Here is a 22,140-nt window from a genome sequence, read left to right as displayed (position 1 = left end):
GAGCCACAGTTTGTCCACCCCCCTGCAATAGGAATGTAAAGCCAAGTCTTTACATGTATATTAGGTATACGTTGCTGGAAACTCCTGATTTAAAAGGAGACAAACCTGCATTGAACTTGTGCCCTGCTTAACGTTAAAAGTTATTTCATCCCATTCCAGATAAACTCAAGATGTGCAGAGACAGACTTCCTTTTATCAGCCCTGCCTCTGAAGGTGATCCAACAGCAGCTAAAGGTTTTAGCGTATTGTCTCTTCGCTTTAGAAATGGCCTCTTTTTCTCAGCTTCAGTTTTTCGGGACAGCTACGTTTAAGAAATATCGCTTACATGTGGAAGATTGCACATGCGCTATCTGTTCTCGTGAGTTCTGCTTCTAAGGTTTGACCTTTATTCTTTACAGCTGGTAATCTTCCACCCACATCAGCAAACCTGTGCGCCAGATACATTGGAGGGAGTCAGAGCAACAAGCCAATATGTGATTTAAATCCCGACAGCCGCCTCCTAAAAGAGGGTAATTTTAAGCCAGGGCGGACGTTACCGCAAATCGGGCAGTTCTGTGTTCTTTCTCCGCTTAAATACCCGGCGTCTTTATGGGGGCTTGTCTTGATTTAATTATAAAGGCTACGTAGACACCGTCATTCCAGATGACTGTGGGGAAGGAAACGAATGCGAAATGCAGACGGGGGGTGGGGGGAGCACTTTATTAAAAACCGGAACAGCAGTAATCGACTGGCGAATAACCTAAGTAGTCCCACAGCCTTCCTGAAGCTGCAAACAAGTGTGGTTGTTGGGGTTTTAATAATAATAAAAAAGCTTTCGAGGTCAGTATTGAAGCCAAGAGAGGAGAAACGCATCTCCGTATACACCAAGGTGCAAAACAGAGGACCTGACCTCTAGAGCTGAGCTTTTGTCACAGCTTCCCAAAGGTGGTGGCCCAGGTAGGCCCAACGTTAAATGAATGCAGTTTCTTAGCACCTTAAAGCGGTCCCTGGCAGTGATCTCCGTAATCTTTTTGATTGTCCACTAAGACGGATCCCAAATGTAGCGCCATCAATACTTTATCCGGGCCGAGCCTTTTTAGAAAGTAGGCAAGTCCAGCAAGGCTCCTGATTGGCCGTAGGAGATCTGAGAGACTGCAGATTTTTTTAAAACCGCTTTGGCAGCAGCTGTCATAGCAGCCATGAGGACCTTCATTTTGCGGCCGATTATGAGCTGCAGCTGTGCCCACAAGGCCACGTCAGAATTCCAAAGGTGTCCGTGGGCTCCGGAAAGGTTGGGGACCCCCTGCCCTCTGGCGTTCCTGCATCAGCTCCTGTCCCACGAAAGCTGTCCCCCACTTCACAGGTGCGAGTCGTTGAAATCCCCATCTCGGCCTTCAAAAGCCCCAAGGTGTCACAGCCTAGGACTTGCTGCAGTTCTATCTTTATAGACTAGCTTTGCATTTTGTCACCTGCAATGCTGACAAACGATCAGCCCTCCTGCCTTCCTCTCTATGATCAGGAGGACTGCTAAAAGGGAAACCGTTCTGATTGTCCATTCGCGTGTGTGTTTTTTTAAGGAGGCAATCGTCTCTGGTTGCGGAAGGGCCAGCATCCCCAACCAGGTATCCGAGGGGCAGATGGCGGGAAGGCGAGGAGGGGTGCTCTGCAAATCAGCTGGGTGGGTGCCAAGAGTCCAAAGTCCCTGCAAAGAACGCCTCCCCGCCTCCTACTGCTTCACCTTGACTCTCCAGGAGTACGTGGTGAGGATCTTGGACTTCTTCTTGACCATGCAAGTGTAGATGCCTTCGTTGATTGCGTTGGCGATGATGCTCATGTGGTCGTCGTTCAACGAGAGGTACCCCGGGTAGGAATATTCCAGAAGTTCCTTATCCTTGTACCAACTGTATGGGAGGGAAAGCAGAAGGAGGGAAAGAGAACGGGGTCAGGTGGGAGGATGGGCAATGCTTACCTATCGGTCACTTTCTGTTACGGAAGGTACTCTGCTTTTTAACTCTTGGGCCTTGACAGTTAGAGTGGTGGTGTGGTTAAGAGCAGTGGCCCTCTAAGCTGGAGAGCTGGATTTAATTTCCCACTCCTCCACATGCAGCCAGCTGGGTGGCCTTGGGCCAGTCATGATTTTTGCAGAGCTGTTCTCACAGAGCAGTTCTGCGAGAGCTCTCTCAGCTCCACTTACCTCGCAGGGTGTCTGTTGTGGGGAGGGGAAGGGAAGGCAATTGTAAGCCACTTTGGGACTCCTTTGAGTAGTGAAAGGTGGGGTGGGGGGATGCTGTTCTTTGCTCTCTGTAATAACAACATGGGACTGGATTCAGTGAAGGACTGCTGCAGACTTCTGAGACTTTCTTCCTGCTATTTGGGGGAGGGATCTTCCCCCCCCCCCAGAAGCAGCATTTGAGGGGTCACTCTAGAGCTGAAAAATCCCCCGCTGGATACAAATGGCCTCCCAATCTGGTAAGGGTTATGTGCAGGTTGAAGCATTAACTGGTTGGGCAATTGCTTACATACACATTCACTGTTCCCCAACATTCACTGTTCCCCAGCCACTGGGGATCGTGCAAGGCCACCAACCCAATTGCTGCACTGAATTTCCCCACAGAAGAAATGGTTACGGACAAATTAGGAACTCCCGTCTCAGAGCAGTCATAGCATTCTCATTAGATGTGGACGAGAGGCTATTTATACCTCCTCTTGTGAGGTTTTAATTACCCCGGATCAGGTTATCAATTATCTGCTGAGTAGCTCAATTCCTGAAATTCAACTGCAGATAATACACTTGTATATATTTTTAAAGCCTTTATGTAAATCTGTTGAGCGGCTGCACTTGGAATACCGGATGCCGTTCTGGAAGGGGGACCCAAATTGGTCTGGATAGGTAAAGATTAAAGATTTTTAAATCTTTTTATGAAATGCAGCTTTGCCCTTGCAAACTACAGTAAGGGTTCCCTGGCTCTGAATCAGAAATCAAGACAAAGTCATTCAAAAAAAATCAGCAGCAAACGGCCATGATTGCTCATTGGAGCCTCCATGGTCAAAGGCAGTATACCTTTGAATACCAGTTGCTGGGGGGGCAATTAAACAACAAGGAAAACCTGTTTTCTTCCTGTTCCATTTGACGGCTCCTCTGAGGTTACTTACTACACTTTGCCCTTTTTATGCATGATCTTCTGTCCGCACCGGAAGGTGACGTTCCTCCCCTCGGGGACAATCCTTGTTTTCATCCTTGCAGGAGGCGGGGTCGGCACCACGGTTGGGAAAGGGAAATCTAGAAGGGAAGGCCCCAAATTAAACCATGTGCGGGACTTCACGTCAGAGCCGTTGCCCAGAGAGTGACATAAAGCACAGATTCATACGGTCCTTGTGAACGCAATTGAAATAGGAAGAGACCTTACCCTGAGTCAGAGGGCAGATCCTTCTGGCTCGCTACAGAGAAGAGACTTCTCATGGGCAACCGCCCAAGATGTTTTTAACTTGGAGGTGCCTAGGACTGAACCTGTGGCATCCTGCATGCCAAGCAGGGTCCCCATCCTCTTTGAGGCCCCTTTGGACTGCTGACCCAGGGCAGGGGGTGGAAACAGCCCCTGAAAACAGGGAGGGAGGACTCTACCCAGACAGAAGTCACAGCTGTAGGGACAGTGCTTCTTCATCAGCTTGGTCCGCTTCCTGCAGAAGCCCTTTCGCGTCCAGGAAGGGCAGACAAAGAGCCGGTCTTTACAGCCTGAAATGGGAGAAGCCGTCTGTTTAAAATAAATACAAACCACAAGGAAGAGGGAGGGGCTCCGGGGGCCAGCAAAAAGAGGAAATTCTGAGAGATTTGTAGAGGGGGGGACTCCGGACTACCCCCGTAGTCTGGAGATCGGATACAATTCTGGGGGAAGCTGCAAGGAGATTTGGGCGTGGAGGCCAGAGAGAGTAGAGTCCGGGGAGGGGAGGGGGCCCAGGAAGACCACAGAAAGCCCTGCTGCATCAGGCCAGCGGTTCAACTGGTCCATCCTCATGCCTCACAAAGCAGCCAACCAGTTCCTCTGGGAGGCTGACAACAGGGCAGGGAGGCCGAGGCCTTAACCTAATATTACCTCCAGGTGCTGGGGTTCAAAGGCTGACTGCCTCTGAATGTGGAAGTTCCCTTTAGTCACCAGGGCTAGCAGCCCGTGATTGCCACCCTCCCAGAGTCTTCAGCCCGTCCCCAGAGGGAGGGTGCTTCATCAGACTGGTGGCCATTCATAAATGCACAGATAAGCAGAGACTGGGGGTGAAACAGACCCCAAGAGCTTTGCGGAATGATTGAGAGGGATTATAAGAAAAGAGAGAGGAGAAGCCTTTTGTTGACTAGCTTGTAGAAGAATATCCTGGGATGGCTGGGACCCCACCCCGCTTTCTCCAGCCCTTCCGGGGAGTGTGCAAGGAGCTGGTTTGGCAGAGAGATCTAGCGCTAGACGGGGAAGCCAACACATAGCATTTTCAAAGCCAAATATTTCCCAAAAGGAGGACTGGTTCCCTTCCGCGCCTCCTTTTTCGGTCTGTGGGTAGACGGCTCTTTCTCCCTTCGGGCCATTTCCCTTTTGTTAAGCCATAAATTGAATTTCAGCCATGGGTTGACATCCTTGTGATTTTCTTGTTCTTTCTTTTCTTTTCTTTTTTAAACTCCCTCCAAAAGTTCTGATCAGAGGAGACAGTTCGAGCCACTAATCTTCAAATCAAAAGCGTCTTGTCTCGCCTAAGATTCTCGGTTTGGCCGTACCGAGGGTTTGGGCTTAAGCAGGAGATGCCTGGAGGAGGAGGGACCGATGAACTCATTTCGCCCCGAAAGCTTTCTTGCAGGGGTCGGCCAGTGAAAACCAGTTTGAGCTAGTCATGATCAGGTGTGGTTAGTACCTGGATGGAAGACCATCAGGGAAGACCAGGGTCCCTAAGTGGAACCTAAGTAGCCACCTCTGAACATCTCCTGTCTTGACCTGGGTAGCCTAGGCTGGCCTGCTCTCATCTGATCTCAGAAATTCTGCACACATCGGATAATGCACTTTCAATGCACTGTAGAAGGAGAGTTTCCTGTTCCGCACAGGAAAATCCAGCTGCCAAAGCACATTGAAAGTGCATTATCCTATGTGTGCGGAATGGACCCAGATGGATGGCTCAAGCAATGCCTGATCTCATCAGCTCTTAGAAGGTAAGCAGGAGGGTGTTAATATTTGGATGGGAGACCTCCAAGGGAAACTGGTTCTGATGTGGGGGCAAGCCACCTCTAAGGGCCTCCTGCCTGGCTGCCAGACAGTCCAGCCAATTGTATTTTCTCCTGGTTACCCTGCACGATAAATAAATAATGAAGGGAAGGGAAGAGATGAGAATGAAAAACGGACCCGCAAGGGGGAGAATCAAGCAGTGCACCTCTCCTGCCCGTATTTTGGAAGTAGTTTGCTAGAATGTTTTGAAGGGATGCCCGTTTTTCCTCCTGGCAACCTCCTCCTCCTCCTGCTCACCATAAAGCCTGAAGATCCCCCACATCTCGTCCTGGGAGATGACGTTCTTCCCAGTCAAGGTTGCATTGAGGTGCATCAGAGCGTTTGGATCCAGGGAGTGCATCAGGCCAAGGGCGTGGCCAATTTCGTGAGCAGCAATATGGACCAGGTCAGTCAGCCAGACCCCTGCGATAAAGGAAACACAATTTATCAGCTTCTGAAAATTAAGATCAAATGTCACAAGTCCTGGGGTGGGACAGGTAAATCAGCCTCTGAGATCAGTTATGTTCTAGTTCTACCTTTGAGGTACGCAGATCTCTTCTCCTTTGTCGTTCACAACAACCCTGTACGGTAGGCAAAGCTAAAAGAGCGAGATGGGCCCCAGGGCTTTCCATGAGTGACTGATCTGAATCCGGTCTTACCCCAGTCTTACACTCTGGCCATCCTTGATCATTTATGGGATCCCTCATGCCAGGTGGGAGATGGGCGAGGCAAGACGAGGCCCTGATTTTGCCAAGGGGGTCCGATTCTTTTTGAAAAGCTTTAAAAATGTTTGTTTTTCGTCAGAAAGACAGACACCCTGATCGTCTGCCTTGGCCCAGTGGCGAGATGTTGTGAAATCTGGTAGTTTTCCTTTGACGATGCGCTTCCCAAATTTTCCTCTTCCTAAATAGGAAATAGTATTGTCTGGAAATCTAGCAGACGGCTGCCTCAGGGCCAGAACGCAACTGGATTTTGGAACGGGGGTCGTGACCCCTCAGTCGCAGCGTCCACATATTTGTGTGCGGAAAGAATCCGCGGCTGAGCCCGAAAGGCCGTTTTCCTCTGATGAGTTGATATCTTGCTATTTTATGGCCAAGGTCTACTCGTGTAATGGAACCGGGCAAGGAAACCACAATCTACATCAGGCATGTGTGGTAGATTTTATGGACGAGCCCCTTTTCCCGGGAAGAGAATTTTAACAAAATTATCCGTGGGCTTGAATGGAGGGTCTGCATGCTGAGAGGCAGATATTACCAACGGCTATGTCAGGAAAACCAGGTACAGCAGCTAAAAGCTCACTGGAACCTAATCCTACAGAGAGGCTGCTGTAGCCTCTCTGTATGAATAATTGCTCATGCTTCCCCTCTTCCTAGTCAGGCTCTGCCAAGGCAAATGATTCTCTTGTGGCTACCCAAGTGGTGCGATTCATTAATTTAATCATTTCCAATGCAAAGTTGCAGAAGAATCGCTTGCTATCTGAGGCTACCCGTTGTATCTCTGCATGAGTTGGCGTTGCCACTTTTCATTCGGCGTCCACTGGGAGCGGGGAGTTCTCTGGCCCCTTGGCATGACTGAATGGTAACTGTGGATGAAGAACGGCAGTTTCCTAACCACCAGGAAGCTCCTGTTGCCTCTCTGTACGAGTCAATGCTCTGGTGCCCACCTTCCAAAGCAGTCATTTTCTCCAGACCTTTGTTTCCGGGATATCTCTTAACACCTTAGGCCAGAGGTGGCTGAACTGTGGCTCTCCAGGTATCCATGGACTACAATGACCGTGAGCCCCTGCCAGCACATGCTGGCAGAGGCTTGTGGTCATTGTAGTCCATGGACGTCTAGAGACAGCCATGGTCTGGCCATCCTTACCTCGGGCCTTCTAATTCTCATGCAACTCTCTGTCCTGTCTGCGGTGTGCATAGTCAGCTCTCTCTTTTGCATTGTGGACTTTTTTCCTTTTCTTTTTTTTTACTACTCCTCTGTTTTCCTCCTCTGCTCGAGAGCCATCTGCTACCCATTTAACGTTCGCGGAGGTCCAGACCCTTTGCAGCCATCACTGAGGCGTCAGTCCCTGACCGCAAAACGACCACGTATGCAGAAAAGCTGGTGACGGAAGGCCCGGAAAATGTAAACAGCCTGCTGGCACTAAAAAAATCTAGGAAAAGGTTTGGTGGCCAGAGCTCAAATGGCTGGATGGGAGTTTGGGGAGGGGGGGGGGGAGGCTGCACAATTGCGGTTGAACCCCCTCTGCTGCAGCCCCTTAACTGGGAACATTCTTGGAATGATATTCACGTTCTCTGAGTCTGTCTGCCGGCGAGTCACACAAGACAGGAGAAGGAAATACTGTTTAGGACGGCGAAACCTGCTGAGCATTGGCAGATGAGCCGCTTCACGCCACACAAAAAGTGATGCTCCGCGGAGGGCACCGGCCCTGTACTGTGCCGAGAGCCCAGAAAGGTGGGTTCTTGAGCTCCGACCTCTTAAAATGAAGAAGAGTTGGTTTTTATACCCTGCTTTTTACTATCTGAAGGCATCTCAACGTGGCTTACAATTTTCTCTCCCCACAACAGATACCTTGTTAGGTAAGTGGGGCTGAGAGAGCCCTGAGAGAACTGTGACTGGCTCGAGGTCACCCAGCTGGCCTCATGTGTCTCTAAGCAGCTTGCAATTGCCTTCTCTTCCTCTCCCCACAACAGACACCCTGTGAGGGAGGTGAAGCTGAAGAGAGCTCTGAGAGAACTGTGACTGGCTCGAGGTCACCCAGCTGGCCTCATGTGTCTCTAAGCAGCTTGCAATTGCCTTCTCTTCCTCTCCCCACAACAGACACCCTGTGAGGTAGGTGAAGCTGAAGAGAGCCCTGAGAGAGCTGTGACTGGCCCAAGGTCACCCAGCGGGTTGCATGTGAAAGAGGGGTGGGGAGTCAAACCCGGTTCTCAAGATTAGAGTCCGCTGCTCTTAACCGATACACCGGGCACCACACCAGGGCCTAGTCTGCACACAATAGATAATGCACTTTCAATGCACTTTAGAAGTAGATTTTCCTGTTCCGCACAGGAAAATCCAGCTGCCGAAGCACATTGAAAGTGCATTATCCTGTATGTGCAGACTAGGTCCAGGCTGCAAAGAACTGCAGGGAAGATGGACCAAGCACCGGGAAAGTGGCGGGTTTACCTTTCTTCCAGCTAAATCTCGTCTGCCCCACAATCCAGTATTCGTGGTCATCGAAATGGATCTCGCCGGTCTGCGGGAAGAAGGCATGGGCCAGCTCTCCCGTCGTGCCGTCAAAACAGTGGTGAATGTGGGACTCCAGGCAATCCGTGTGGTTTATGGGATAGAAGCCTGGGGGGGGGGGGAGAGAAATGGGAACAGAGCAGGTTCAGCAAAGAGGTAATATCAGTCCCCAGAAGGCTGTGCAGCTGAATGGGTTTTTGCAAACACGCCATGATTCTCCCAAAGAGCCAAACTGTTCAGACCCTTTTTTCAGGGCTGCCAGCTCCTGCTCGGGAAATTCCAGGAGGTCTGAAGGTGCAGCCTGGGAAGGGGAATTCAGGGGCGCATCCAGTGGGGATGTGATTCCCCAGCTTGTGGCCATTAAGGCAGGATGGGAAAGGCCAACGACCGCGTCCGGAGCTGCCACAGACCCCTGGTTGGGAATCCCTGCTACGCATGATAAAACTATTTTATTCTTTTATGCAGACTGGTGCTCGGCTTCTTTTCGCATTTAAACTCTAACGCCTAAGGTCTAACGCCTACCGATTTTCAGGTCACTGGCTTCGCTGGGCGACACCTCCCGGAAGCTGAAAGGGGTGACGTCGCTCCACATGCGGAAAGCGGTCACCAGCCCCTTCCTCGTCTGGCTCTCATTGATGAGGTTTCTGGGGTAGGACAGGATCCTGCAGGGGAATAAAGAACAGAAGGAATGACCGGGGGGATGCTGGTAGTCTAGGGAGAGTGGGTGGTCGCCACTAGGAACGGTTCCACCCCTATGGAATGCAACAGCGCCCTAAGTTTGCGTGAAGCATCCGGAAGAAAGCAGGAACACGGTGCTGTAATTTTGTGAACATGCATGAATGTACATGAAGCTGCCCTCTACTGAATCAAACCCTTGGCCCATCCAAGTGAGCATGGTCCAAAAAGACTGGCAGCTGCTCCCCAGGGTCTCAGATAGAGGTCTTCCGCTTCACCTCCTGCCTGGTCCTTTTTAACTGGAGATGCTGGGGATTGAACCTGGGACATTCTGCAGGCAAAGCAAAGGCTCTTCCACTAAGCCCTCCTTGCTCGTAGCCAAGATTGCCAGCTCTGGGTTGGGAAATCCCTGGCAACTTCGGGGGTGGAGTCGGGAATGGGTGGGATTAGGGGCAGGGAGGGACCTCAGTGGGGTCTAATGTTATGGTGTCCCCCCTCCCAAGCAGCCACTTTCTCCAGGGGAACTGATCTCTTTAGCCTGTGATTCCAGGGGATCCCCAGGTCCCACCTGGAAGCTGGCATCCCTAACTCACCACCTGGAGACTGGCTACTCGGCCCGTGCAAAGGTTTAGGGTTTTGCTGTCATGGTTTTGTTTTGCTGTTTGCTGGCTTGCTTTTGAGTTCCTGTCGCTCTCTATTCTTGTCTCACCTGCTGGCCTGATCTCAGAAACGATTGGTGTTTGGCAAAATAATTATTATATTTGCTTTTGTTTCTAAGCAAGGTTTCAGATGTTCTCCTTTGTCGTCGTGTGCTGTCCAGCCTGCAGTTTCGCCAAGAAACTTTAAATACGTTACAGTCAAAGAAATACCCTGTCCTGAGCAACTTGGAAGGACGACAGGGTCGAAATGTCATGTTAAATCCACACACACGGATGGATATATATATAATGCGTTTCATTCTGGGGCTTGGCCGAGGAGAACAAAGCACCTCTTTCACTGGCCAGCAGGCCGCGATTTGCTAGCCAAGGGTGAGGCAAAAACCACTTGAGGTTAACCAGGCCAGGGTGCTAGCCCCTGCCAACTCTTAATTTGGCACTTCTTAGCTGCGGGCGGTTTCCTTGTCGGAACCAACCACGCTCCGCTTGGCCCTTCTTCCCGCAGCCGTGGCTGGAGAAACCCACCTCTCCTTCTGAGTCCCGACGAGGTGACAACATGGATGCGGTCATATCTGGCGCAGAGTTCTTCTGTCCAGGGACGCCGGCTATTCATCCGTGACGGATTTTGTTTAATTTGTTAAAGTCGAGGGACCAAAAAGTTAGATTGTCAACGGAATTGGACCGCAAGGGGACTGGGCCCTTACCTCCACGTTCCGGCTGTTTTTGGGTGTGTAAACTGCGGACAAAGTCGCAGCTAGCTTATGGGGATCCCGTAAGGCACTACACTTCCCCCTTCCGATCTTGCAGTGGTCTATTTTCAATTGTTCAGCAACAAGTTCAACATAAATCCCATGAAAAAAGAAGAGCTGGTCCTTACATGCCGCTTTTCTCTACCCGAAGGAGTCTCAGAGTGGCCTACCATCACCTTCCCTTTCCTCTCCCCACAACAGACACCCTGTGAGGGAAGTGAGTCTGAGAGAGCCCTGACAGAACTGCTCTGCGAGAACAGCTCTAACGGGACTGTGACTGGCCCAAGATCACCCAGCCGGCTGCATGTGGAGAAGCGGGGAATCAAACCCAGCTTGCCAGATTAGAAGCCGCCACTCTTAACCGTGACACCACGCTGGCTCTCTTTGGAGAGGCTCCAGAAGGGGCAGATCCCACCTCAACGTTTGCCACGTGTGGATCTGCAGCACGAGAGAGACAGCCTTACTTGTACGTCAGGTTGTAGTGATCCCACTTCAGGTGCCCCGGCGTGAGGGTGTAGCGCTTCTGCCGCAGGTGGGGATGAGGCGGGAAGACGAGATCTCGGAAGGGTGGGGAGATGGCCTTCGGGAAACCCAGCGGTGCAGCCACATCCTAAAAAGATAGAGCAGGAGGTCAGGCTTTGGGGATCGGGGCCTCAGAACGCGTTCTCACAACAGTCCCCATTTGGATGATTTATTTCCATTACTGGGATTGCACATCAGTTTTTCTCATTAAGCCCAAAGCGGTGCAGAAAGTCTCCCTGCCAGCCTTTTCCTGCAAAAGCTGTCTTGCGTGAGTTTTTTTTCTTTTCTTTTCCTGGCATCACCCAGTTTGCTTCGCACACGTTTGCCTTCTTGGTTTAAAGGAATGGTCTGTCCGATCCAGCATCCTGTTTCCAACAGGGGACAGCCAAGGGCCTTTAGGAGTCTGCAAAGATGTCGCCTCCCCCCCCCCCACGCCCACATGGCCAAACTGTCAAGATTGTATGTAGTCAAAGGTTTTTCACTTGCCTTCCTTGCCATAGGGGTTGTTTTCCTGTAAAAATCCTTTTTAAAGAGCTCCCCCCCCCTCTCCACTGTCTCCCCGTTCCATTTGTAAGAATTACAACCAATCGCCAGGTGACAGAGATTGGTTTCCCTGGAGAAAACGGCTGCTTTAGAACAGGGGTAGACAACCTGTGGTCCTCCAGAGGTCCATGGACTACAATTCCCATGAGCCCCTGCCAGCGTTCGCTGGCAGGGGCTCATGGGAATTGTAGTCCATGGACATCTGGAGGACCACAGGTTGACTACCCCTGCTTTAGAACGCAGGGTGGCCTAACTGGGGCTCCCCAGAGGTCCATGGACTACAGTTCCCATGAGCTCCTGCCCGCCTGGCCAATGGGCAGGGACCTTATGGGAATCGTAATCCAGGAACATCTGGAGAGCCCCAGTTTGGCCACCCCTGTTCTACAGCATGATATTCTGCTGAAGCCCCTTTCTCAGGTGCGCCAATCTTGCGAGAATGACACCCCCAAGCCAATGGAAGCGGACGATTCCCTGTTTTCGTGGCAAAGCTGTGAACAGTTTGCGGCCCGGTCCCTTAAGGCAGGGGGAAGGCCAGGAAGCCCCTGGCAAGGTCTCATGGAGCCGCAGGGAGTCCTGGATGGGGATCCCTACCCTCGGGCGGGAAGCAGCTGCGAACCTTAGAAGGGAAAAGAAAACTTGAGAGGCTCTGTTCAAAAAACGTTCCAGAGACTGCCTCAGATCTCCCTGCTCTTTTGAGGAGGGCCTGCTCTCCGAACGCAAGCCAGGAGCTCAGCTGGCCCAGGGGAACGCGTGGACTCAGACAACCTTTTTGTCGGCGGTCCTGTGAGGAGCCAGCTCAGGCCTGGTCAGATGCGCCCGCTCGGTGCCAGCCTGCCAACCTCAGATTTTCCAGGAAAGCACTGCAAGCCAGAGAGCTGGCTGATGCATTAAGTGCACGGATGAGAACCAGCAGGCAAAAATGAGCTGAGGTGCTTGCTTTGTGCTGTCTGTCTCTCCACTCCCAAAACGGCTCCCCTTGGCCTGCACAGCTGCCAGCTGTGCAGGAGATTCTGGCCGTTCGGTGGTGGGGCTTGGGGGGAGGGGTGCTCAGCAGAGATGGGAGGCTCTCGAACCCACCCCCCCAAAGCAGCCCTTTTCTCCAGGGGAACGGATCTTGGTTTGACTGGTTGTAATTCCATGAGAACTCCAGGTTGCACTTGAGGGGTTTGTAACCCCATGTATCAGAGGTTGTGTAGACTTGTGAGAGCAGAGGCATCGTTCTGAATTAAGAAGAAGAGACTCTCAGCAGAGTCTCAAAGCAGCTTACAATCGCCTTCCCTTCCTCTCCCCACAACAGATACCCTCTGAGTGAGGCGGGGCCAAGAGAGCTCTAAGAGAACTGTGCCTAGACCACAGTGGCTGCACGTGGAGGAGTGAGGAATCAACCCCAGGTCTCCAGATTAGAGGCTGCCACTCCGAACCACTGGACCACACTGGCTCCCTAAAATGGGAGGCTGTACCCAATGGATCAAGCCGCACCTGGCCTTGGAGATTTAGAAGCAGATCTCTTGAGAAAGCAACTCTGGTGAGATCGAATCGAGATTAGAGCCATGATACTTGGAAACGCCACACACACACACACACATCTACCTGATTGAAAATGCAACTCCCATAGGGAATATATAGGCATAATATCCATAGTCTGCTTGTTTTAAATGTTTATATCCAAACTTTGCCTCTCCAGAGGGTATTTCTGATAGGGAAAATGTTATGCAAGGGTAAATTTCTCCAGCACCATGGCATTCATCAGGAATAGCCTTCTGCAAATGACTGTTCAAGCCCCAAATAATATGCCTAAGAATTCCATACCTATTTGGCCTTTCGGAATAAGATTTCAGAATTATCTGTCCTTAGAAATGTCTTCCCCACCAGTGTTTCTGGATGAATTGCTGTTCAGGCATGTCTTCTGAATTAAAAGAGGCAAACGAGCAGTGACTCATACAGAGACACACGCTGCAACCTCCTGTGAGGCAGAATCATTCCGCTGCCTCTGTGCCTTTGAGAAGCACTCGGCCTAGCATAGCAAATGCCACTGTGCAGTAAAGCCCTAGCACAGCCTTGACTGGAAGGAATCAGGGCCACAAACTCCTGCAGAGAAGCACTAGGCGACTTCTGCGGACAAATTGCTTTGGACACAAAGCAGCTTTTAGTGACTTAATTAGTGTGCAAGAACAGGTAAGCTAACAGCCAGCTTCTGGCAACAACTGGTCTACGCTGTTGCCAGCATCCTTTTGACCTTCTCTCAAGAATTCTGCCTGGTTAGTTAACTTAAAGTGTTTTGCGAATGGCTTTTGATAGCTGGAGGCTATGAGCTTATAGACAGCCCCTTCCTACATCCTCTGAGAACAGGGGCTGGAGAGAAACAGTTTGGTAGCTCGAATGTAGCCAGGGACAAAGTCTGGCTTTTGCAGTTCACTGACCAGGAATCTTTGGTGGGTTCCAAAGAGATCATTTTGGGGAGGCGGGAGGGAAACCACACTGCTTTCTGATCGTCTGCCAGGGCCCGCCTGCTTATCTGCGAGATCTGCAAATGAAACAGATTCTTACAAAACTCTCCAGCTGATCCCGCGGAGGGCTGGTGCTTCCTGCCACTCCAGGAAACGCCATTCCTATTTGAGGGGGGATTAGTCATCAAGCCTTGTAAATGTGCGTCTTTGCGCATGCACACACTCCATGCCAAAGCATCTATTCATAAGTAGGTCATATGGCTGAACTCCCTCCAGATCTGGAGCAAAGCAAGTTTGAAATCCACTTGGATCAAAAGACTACGTCTATTCCTCTCTCTTATTGTCACTGAATGGGCTTTTCTTTTCACAGGTGTGTGGCTTTCAAAAACAAACCAACAGAGTTTTATTCAAGGCGTAAACATTCGTGTGCATGCACACTTCTTCAGGTATGATAGAATACCTAAAACCTATAATGATGTTTGCAGTTCTGATATGCTCGTCCACACCGCTTTAAAAAAGCAAAAAAAAGTTTGGAGAACTCGGCTGTCTTTCATCTGCAAGACTGATTCCTTCCTTCACAAATGCCCCTTCCCTAGCAGAAACGACACTGCAGAACTGAAATATTTTCCCCTGCTTTAGAGGAGCCACTAGTAACACTGGCTCTCCTTGTGCCAATCCCTACTTGCATCTCAAACTGATTTGCATGCTTTGCATTCACCGGCGCTCTTCATGCTATGAAAAGAAGCAAAGAGACAGACTTGTGGGGTTGATGCAAAGGGTTGAGGATGACCCTACAGTTCTGAACAAATCCCTAGCCCAGATATTCCCTACAGAGAGGAACAGAAACATTAACCAATCACAACCATCGTCTCCTTCCTATTTGCATGACTGGAAACCAATATTTCTTGCAGTCAGGAAAAAGACAAAAAGGATTGCTCTGTGTGTGTGTGTGTGTGTGTTGTGTGTGTGTGTGGTGTGTGTTCCTGGTCTCAACAATGTTGAAAGCATCTTACCGGAATTTTTGGATTGTCATTTGGAATATATATATACCTGAAAAAAAGATTGCCATATATACATATATATATATTTCTGGTCTCAACAACATCAAAAGCATCTTACCTTGATTTTTGTGTTGTCATTTGGCATCTATATATATATCTGAAAAAAATATTGCCATTGAGCATCTTACCTGAATTTTTGGAGCATCTTTTCCAAGCGGGTATCTGAGAGCCGCCAGAAGAACCACTAGTGGGAAAACGCATAAGAAACTCAGGAGACACTGAAATTTATCTCTCTTCCAACTGTCAGCTGGGAGAAAACTGGAAGTGTCGCCTGCACGAAATATTTCCGTATGTTCCATGGCTGTCTTTCATTAAAGAGGGAGAGAGAGAAAGAGCGGCTAATGTATCCTGTTCACAGCCATCCGAAGCCCAGTACGTTGCGGCTGAAGCAACTTGGTTGGATATTCGCAAAACTATTCTTTTTTTTTATGACCCTAAAAAAAAAAGTTAGACTTTACATTCAACCTCTGCTTGACAAGCCAAGTATTTTATCAGCCCCTGCCAAGATGGATCATATTTCTCCCAACTCAATCTTCCTTTGGTGGGGGGACACACCATGCAGCAGAACAGCTGGGCTCATGGAAGCACTGTTGCTTTTCCAGCTGTGTGTCAGCAGCGGGATGAGAAAGCCTCCGGACTTATGCAACAAAAAGGGGGAGGGGAAGATGGGAACGGAACCCAGGAGCCGGATTCAGAATTGGCCCCTGGAATATTTTGCTGAAGACGGACGGTCCGCGCTAGGAAAGGAGGTTGTTTGCAGCACACTTTTGAGCTCCCAGACTGGAAAGAGGGCCGTTACTTTCTTTTGATTGCGTTTTGGCAATTCATAAGCAGCCTTTATGATTCAAGAGAAGCACCTCCCCACACGGATGAACAGCCAGCAATAAAGTTCACAGGATAGTTCAACAAAAGCTACATGGATCGGTAACAAAATCCACACCATTCAAATCTTAAAGCAGCAATTTAATTCAAATGCCTCTCCAGAAATTCCACAGCATAGGAATATCGACTGGAAATGGACTCCCACTTATCCCAGTTATCTTCTCAATCCTATTTGCATTCCCAGCAACCAACATGTAATGTAATAAGGGGCAAAACCCCTTTGGGTTTGGATCACTGATAGGCTGGAGCCAAGATGGGTGCTGTGGTCAGGGGGTCAAGCGGAGAAGGATCCGAAGCCCCTGGGTTGTATAGGGTCAATCTCTCGCACACACCAAGGGAAGGGCGGATCACAGAGAAATTTCCTGGAAAGCATGCTGGCTTCTCCCCTGGCGCTTCAAGGCGTAGACTGAAACAGCTGTGGCATTCTGGGATTTATTATTATTATTTTGCCCAGAGAAGCTAGCAGTTTGCCAAAGAAAACCTCTGTTGCCATAGCAGCAGATAGGGAAAGGTGCTTTTCTCTGGATCTCTGCAGGCCTCGTTCCAAAAACGAGCAAAGAAAGAGAGACACGGATGTCTTAAGCTGTGCAAGCCGTGCGTTCCTTTTAGACTGCAACCTGGTGGACAGAGCAAGGTTCATGTTCTAATGAAGCCCTGGAATTTGGGGGTTGTGATTTTTAACCGGCTTACAGGATGAACTGGGACGGTCCCATGTCAGCAGGACAGTGGAGGAGGCCATTGTTTAAAAAGGTCATCATTGAAATAAAAACCAGTTCGCTGTTTTTATATAAAGGTCACAGGAGGAGCCGAGTCTGAAAAGGACAAGCTGGGGCGAGATAGGTATTTTATTATTTGTTTTGATCCAGAACATCCCGTTAATTCCTGGTTTGTGGAGAAATGCTCAAGTTATTTTAGTCTTGTCAGAGCTTAGATGGGAGGTAGGATTGCAAACCTCCAGGTGAGGTCTGGAGTCCTCCTGGAATTAAAACTGATCTCTGAACATCATAAATGGCTGATTTGTTTACTCTTTGTTTCCATACAACAATTGTTCCAATTCTTCTGGAGAAAATAGCTGATTTGGAGGGTAAGCTGCATGGTATTTTACCCTATTGAGGTCTGTACCCTTAAACCTCACCTGCCTAGGTTCCAACCTCAACTCTACAGGTATTGCCAAGCCTACAGTTGGCAGCCCTAAATAGACCAGCAAGGAAGTTCAGGGGTGCTACAGAGAGGTTGACCATGGCAAACCAACTCTGTTTCCCTCTTCAAAATCCTACTGGGTCACCACAAATCAGTTGTGACTTCCTTTCATTTCCCAAAGTTACATAGGGGTTAAGAGCAAATCGTCTCTAATCTGGAGAATTGGATATGATTCCCCACTCCTCCACATGCAGCCTGCTGGGTGACCTTGGGCCAGTCACAGTTCTCTTAGTTCTTTCATAATAGTTCTGTTAGAGCTCTCTCACCTCACAGGGTGTCCGTTATAGGGTAAGGGAGGGAAAGATGTTTTTAAAGTTGTTTTGGGACTCCTTTGGGTAGCGAGAAATTGGGTATTTTTTTTAAAAGCTCTTCTTTTGCAGACATTCTTGCCAGAAGCATCCTTCAAGTTAATTTCTTTGAACAATAAGGGCTAGAAACATGGTGGATTTTTAAAACATTAAAGGTGATATATTCTCAGAGGGCTGCCCCCTCAGAACTGGGGCAACTCAGAACTGGCTTGGAAGAACCACAACATATACACGGACCTTTCCTTGGTTGACTTCTGCCAGCATTTTATCTTTGCTGTTTGTTTTTATTAGAGAGGCTTGCTATGTTTACATGCCTTGGTATAGAGCCACGATAAATGGAATTATATAAGCTGCATAAGAGGCTATTATTAATTCTCCCCTCTTCTAATGAGCCCCCCCCCCTCCCTGATCTCACATCTTGCTGTTTCGTTTGGCCTGGCTCTCAAGAGTTGTTGAATCTGGCTTGATTTAATTTTGGACCAGAGAAAGGGGAAATTATGTATTCCTAAACAGTCTTCACGGGCTTTTCAGTACCATGTCGAGAGAAGCAATGGAACAAGCTGCAGGGAAGGAAAATAATGCTGAGCAACGGCTGTGGGACACAGTGTGGTATCTGCCACCCATTTAGTTCAAAAAGAGACAGTAGAGTGGAGTGGCTAGAGCAGGGGTAGTCAAACTGCGGCCCTCCAGATGTCCATGGACTACAATTCCCATGAGCCCCCTGCCAGCAAATGCTGGCAGGGGACTCATGGGAATTGTAGTTCATGGACATCTGGAGGGCCACAGTTTGACTACCCCTGGGCTAGAGGGTCACAGTAGGAACTGGGAGCAGGTTTGAATCCCTGCTTTGCCATGGAAGGTCACTGGGTGACCTTGGGCCAGTCACACATTCTTGGCCCCACCTACCTCACAGGGTTGTTGTGAGGATAACATGGAGAAGGGGAAGAAGGCCTTGGCCTTTGTGCCCTGTTATTGGCCCTCCAGAGGAACTGCGGGAGTCAGGATGCTGGACTATTTAACTCTCAGTACCGAAACTGGCAAAAAGATAATCTTGAAGGCAGCAGGGGTGACCGAGGCCAGCCAAGGCAAGCTGGCAAGCTGTCATTAATTCTAGCAATAATTTTCTCGGCACCCACCCAAAAGCAGGACAGTGAATTACAGTAAATAGGGAATGCTTATGGGTAAATGGGAACAGGTGAATCATATTTCCATGAGAAGAACTAGAAAACCCAGATAACTGAGAAAGAGGCAAAATCTAAATACACAGCAACTGTTTTTAATCAACAACATTCCTCGGATTCCCCCCCTTCCCTCAGGACAAGATGTGCTGGAATTATCTCATGCACACTCAATAACCCTGTCTTTGCTCCCTAATAACAGCGACAAACAGCTAAAAAAAATTTTTTTTAAGGCTGCTAACTGGGACAGAGCGGGCGGAAAAACAGGGAGAATTTTGAACTTGAAAGATACAATCCAGATTTGACTTGTTTCTACTCAGCCTCTGTCTCTCAGTTGAGACTTGTTTGACAAATAGCTGGGATGTAAACGCAACACCGAGAGTTGACATTCCGCGTCAAAAGATCTGGGTTCTGAGAATGGAATATATTATGCAAACAGAGCGTTTCGTTTTGCATGACTGTGCGTAAATTAGTCTGCCTCTGTCAATTACAGAAGGCCTGATGAACTTCTGTGGGTGAAGCTCATGCTGGTCGAAAATAAAAGGGAGCCGGTTAAATGGAAGGGTTGAAGGTGACAAAATCTGTTTGAAATCTTGCATCAGCTGACAAGGTATTATGCCAGATGCTTTCTCTTTCCGCCTCAATGTTCCCAATATGTAACATGGGGGAGAATAACAATAATACTGTCCTACCTTACAGGGGTGTTCTGTACGTTACAAGACAGTCTGTGGGAAGAGCTTCGAATTGATGTTAATGCTTATACGAATGGGGAAGGGCTGTGGCTCAAAGTGAGAATTTCTGCTTTGCATGCCAATTGTCCTATATTGATTCCTTGGTATCTCCGGTCCAAATGACCAGGCAGGTGATGGGAAAGACCTCTACCTGAGACCCTGGAAAGACCCTGATGGATCAAGGGACTGATTCAGTCGAAGGAAAATTCACTGTGCAATGCTAAATATTTTTAAAGGAGGCTATGCCCTCAGGCAGTGCCTGGCAGGTTCCCTTTCTCTTCAGTTTCCATATTCCAGCCCCGCTAGAAATTAGTCTTGCAAACAAACATGCTACGATGTTGCTTATGGCTTCCATTCACCACCTGGCGACGTACCTGGGCACCAGGCCTAAGCTAACATGCACACAAGAGAAATGGACATGTCTCCATTTATTCCCAGTTCCTTCAGGTGGGCCTCCAGTGGCTGGCCTCTTAAGCTTTCTAAAGCTTGCTCTCCCGCTCTGCAGTTGGCAGAAGCGCCCAAGCCTATTTGGGAGAAAGAGAAGAGGGTGGAAGTGACAATGGTTTCAAAGCTTGCATTCAAAAGGTTTGCATTTTTGATTTCCTCTAAGGTGGTTTTCCCTCTGGGGAGCCAAGCTGGGAAGGAAAAAATATTTGCCATTGGGATTTCTCAGGGGCAAAACTGCTCACCATGGTTGGAAACCCCCCAGTATGTAAACTGGCACTTTAAAAAGCCATATAAGGTTGGGGGGGGGGGCAATTGCAGCCATGACTCTGTAGAAAACGAGGTTTAAACTTTCCTCCCCATGTTGCTCCTACACAGGCTTCATGCAGCTGTAGGACTGTGGGCAAACATTTCCACCAAGTTTGAAGGTCAAAGAAGACAAGAGGGGAGGTTTGCAATTTGCAATTTGAGTTTAGGTGCCCTTTTAAATTCTTAAAAGCAGCTGTGAGGAGGCGGTGCTGAGTCAGGGGGCAGAACCAGGGATGCCTTTTCCCTATTTAAGCCCATCAGATGCTATTTGCCCCAGATGGGAAAAAACCTCCAGGGCAAGGGGATTTTCAGTGACCTGGGGCTGTGGTGAAATGCCAAATCACACCCCCCCTTGCAGCTAGTTTGTGTGAAAACTATAGATTTTGAAGTGTTTAATTTGTACTCTGCTAAAGCTCAGGCATCAATGTAGGGCACCATTGTCAGTAAAAGAATGTAGCTCTGAGTTTTCAGCTCTCAGTTTGTCTGGATGTGGTGAATGGCAGTTGATATATTCATGCTGACAGCTTTGGTGGGAGATTTGGAGGGGTAGAATCTAAGGAGAGCGGGGTTTAGGAAAGGGTAGGACTTCAACAGGGTATAATGCATATACTCCACCCCCTGGAGCAGCCATTTTCTAGTTTGGAGGTCTGTTGAAAACCCAGGAGATCTCCAGACACCACCTGGAGGTTGGCAACTCTACTGAGTAGCCAACAGGCAAACTTTTCCCTCATAGTTATCAATTTCCACAGGGACACAGTTAACTCCCTGAAAATGACCAGGAGTCAGGAGACCAATGAAGGAGTCAGTCTACTTAAGAGAAACCAGGTGTGAGACAAATTCCAGAATATTCTGGGAGCTGTGTGTCTCTTTAACCTACTGGAAGAAGTAGAGACCAGACAAGTGTTGCTCTGAGGTGCCAAAAATTTTGTTTAGCTTGTGGCCATTTCAATTTTGAGGGTCTGTAGCGGATTCAACAAAATGGCTGCCACAGAGGACAATGCTAAAAACAAAATGGCTTCCACAGGTGACGATGCTAAAAACAAAATGGCTGCAAATGGTGGTAGGGCCAATCACAAAATGGCTGCCACTGATGATTGTGCTAAAGACAAAATGGCTGCCACAGATGACAGGGCAAATCACAAAATGGCTGATATGGGCTGCTGGGACTATGACAAACTGTTAGGAGGTGCAAAGCCAAGCATGTTTCTCTCACGGAGAGAGCTGTATCCTCCTGAAACATTTCCAGTGAGTCAGATGAAAGCCAATATTGGGGAAGAAGGACCTGATCGCTAGGAGGCCTGTTGGTGAAGGCCAGGTAGCATCAGTCATAAAACAATACAATTTCAAAAACATAATTTACATTAACCCTCCCACCACTCATTAATAGAAGTATTATCTACCAAGTAGTAACATTAGTGTTACTAATATTATTACTAAATGTATGTCAGTCCTTCATTTAATCTGGAAGACACGATACATCTCCACATGAACCTTTTGTGCTGTCTAAGAAACTGTGCTCAATTGTGTGGTCACGTGTAATCTTTTGAATGAGCTGAGGAAAACTTGCGAAACTAGCTCATATCTGGGGTGTTAATTCTCTCTTACTCTGTTCCATGGTGTTTAAAGTGAAAATCTTTTTCATCTTTATGGTGGGAAGATGTACCGTCCCTTCCAAATTAAATGAAAACTACAATAACATTTGGTGCGGCTGAAGTCAACCGGGTTGGAAGAGATATACGATTATCGAGCCACACGGTTGTCTTCTTTGATGCGTTATGCGTTATGCCGTGTGATTTCCTTTTGTGTCGTTTTCGTTTCCATTCTCGAGTCTTAAGACGGAGAGGTATTGGCGTGGGGCCGGCTTTGCTTCAAGAGATGCCCGCAGCACCAAGTCCAGGAAGGGAGTGAACCAAACAAGGAGGATCATCTTCCAAGCTCTGGTATCTCATGCGATGGTTATGGCATGCTCCCCAAGCTCTTGTGCCAACCAAACACCA

The 22,140-nt window shown here is 48.8% G+C and overlaps 1 protein-coding gene across 1 annotated transcript; it reads right to left on the bottom strand.

Moving 5' to 3' along the window:
- Positions 1–684: 684 nt before the first annotated feature.
- MMP23B (matrix metallopeptidase 23B) lies at positions 685–15,759 on the bottom strand. The gene is made up of 8 exons (XM_077312039.1): positions 15,220–15,759; positions 10,983–11,128; positions 8,961–9,100; positions 8,379–8,546; positions 5,472–5,636; positions 3,602–3,712; positions 3,133–3,259; positions 685–1,880 (listed from the first exon to the last, which is right to left on the bottom strand). The coding sequence occupies exons 1-8, from the start codon at positions 15,388–15,390 to the stop codon at positions 1,706–1,708; spliced, it is 1,203 nt and encodes a 400-aa protein (XP_077168154.1). The 5' UTR covers positions 15,391–15,759; the 3' UTR covers positions 685–1,705.
- Positions 15,760–22,140: the final 6,381 nt, after the last annotated feature.

This window comes from Paroedura picta, chromosome 15 (genome assembly GCF_049243985.1).
Source record: "Paroedura picta isolate Pp20150507F chromosome 15, Ppicta_v3.0, whole genome shotgun sequence".
NCBI lineage: Eukaryota > Metazoa > Chordata > Lepidosauria > Squamata > Gekkonidae > Paroedura > Paroedura picta.
Note: the sequence above shows the minus strand (reverse complement) of the source record. Positions and strands in the feature narration are given on the sequence as shown.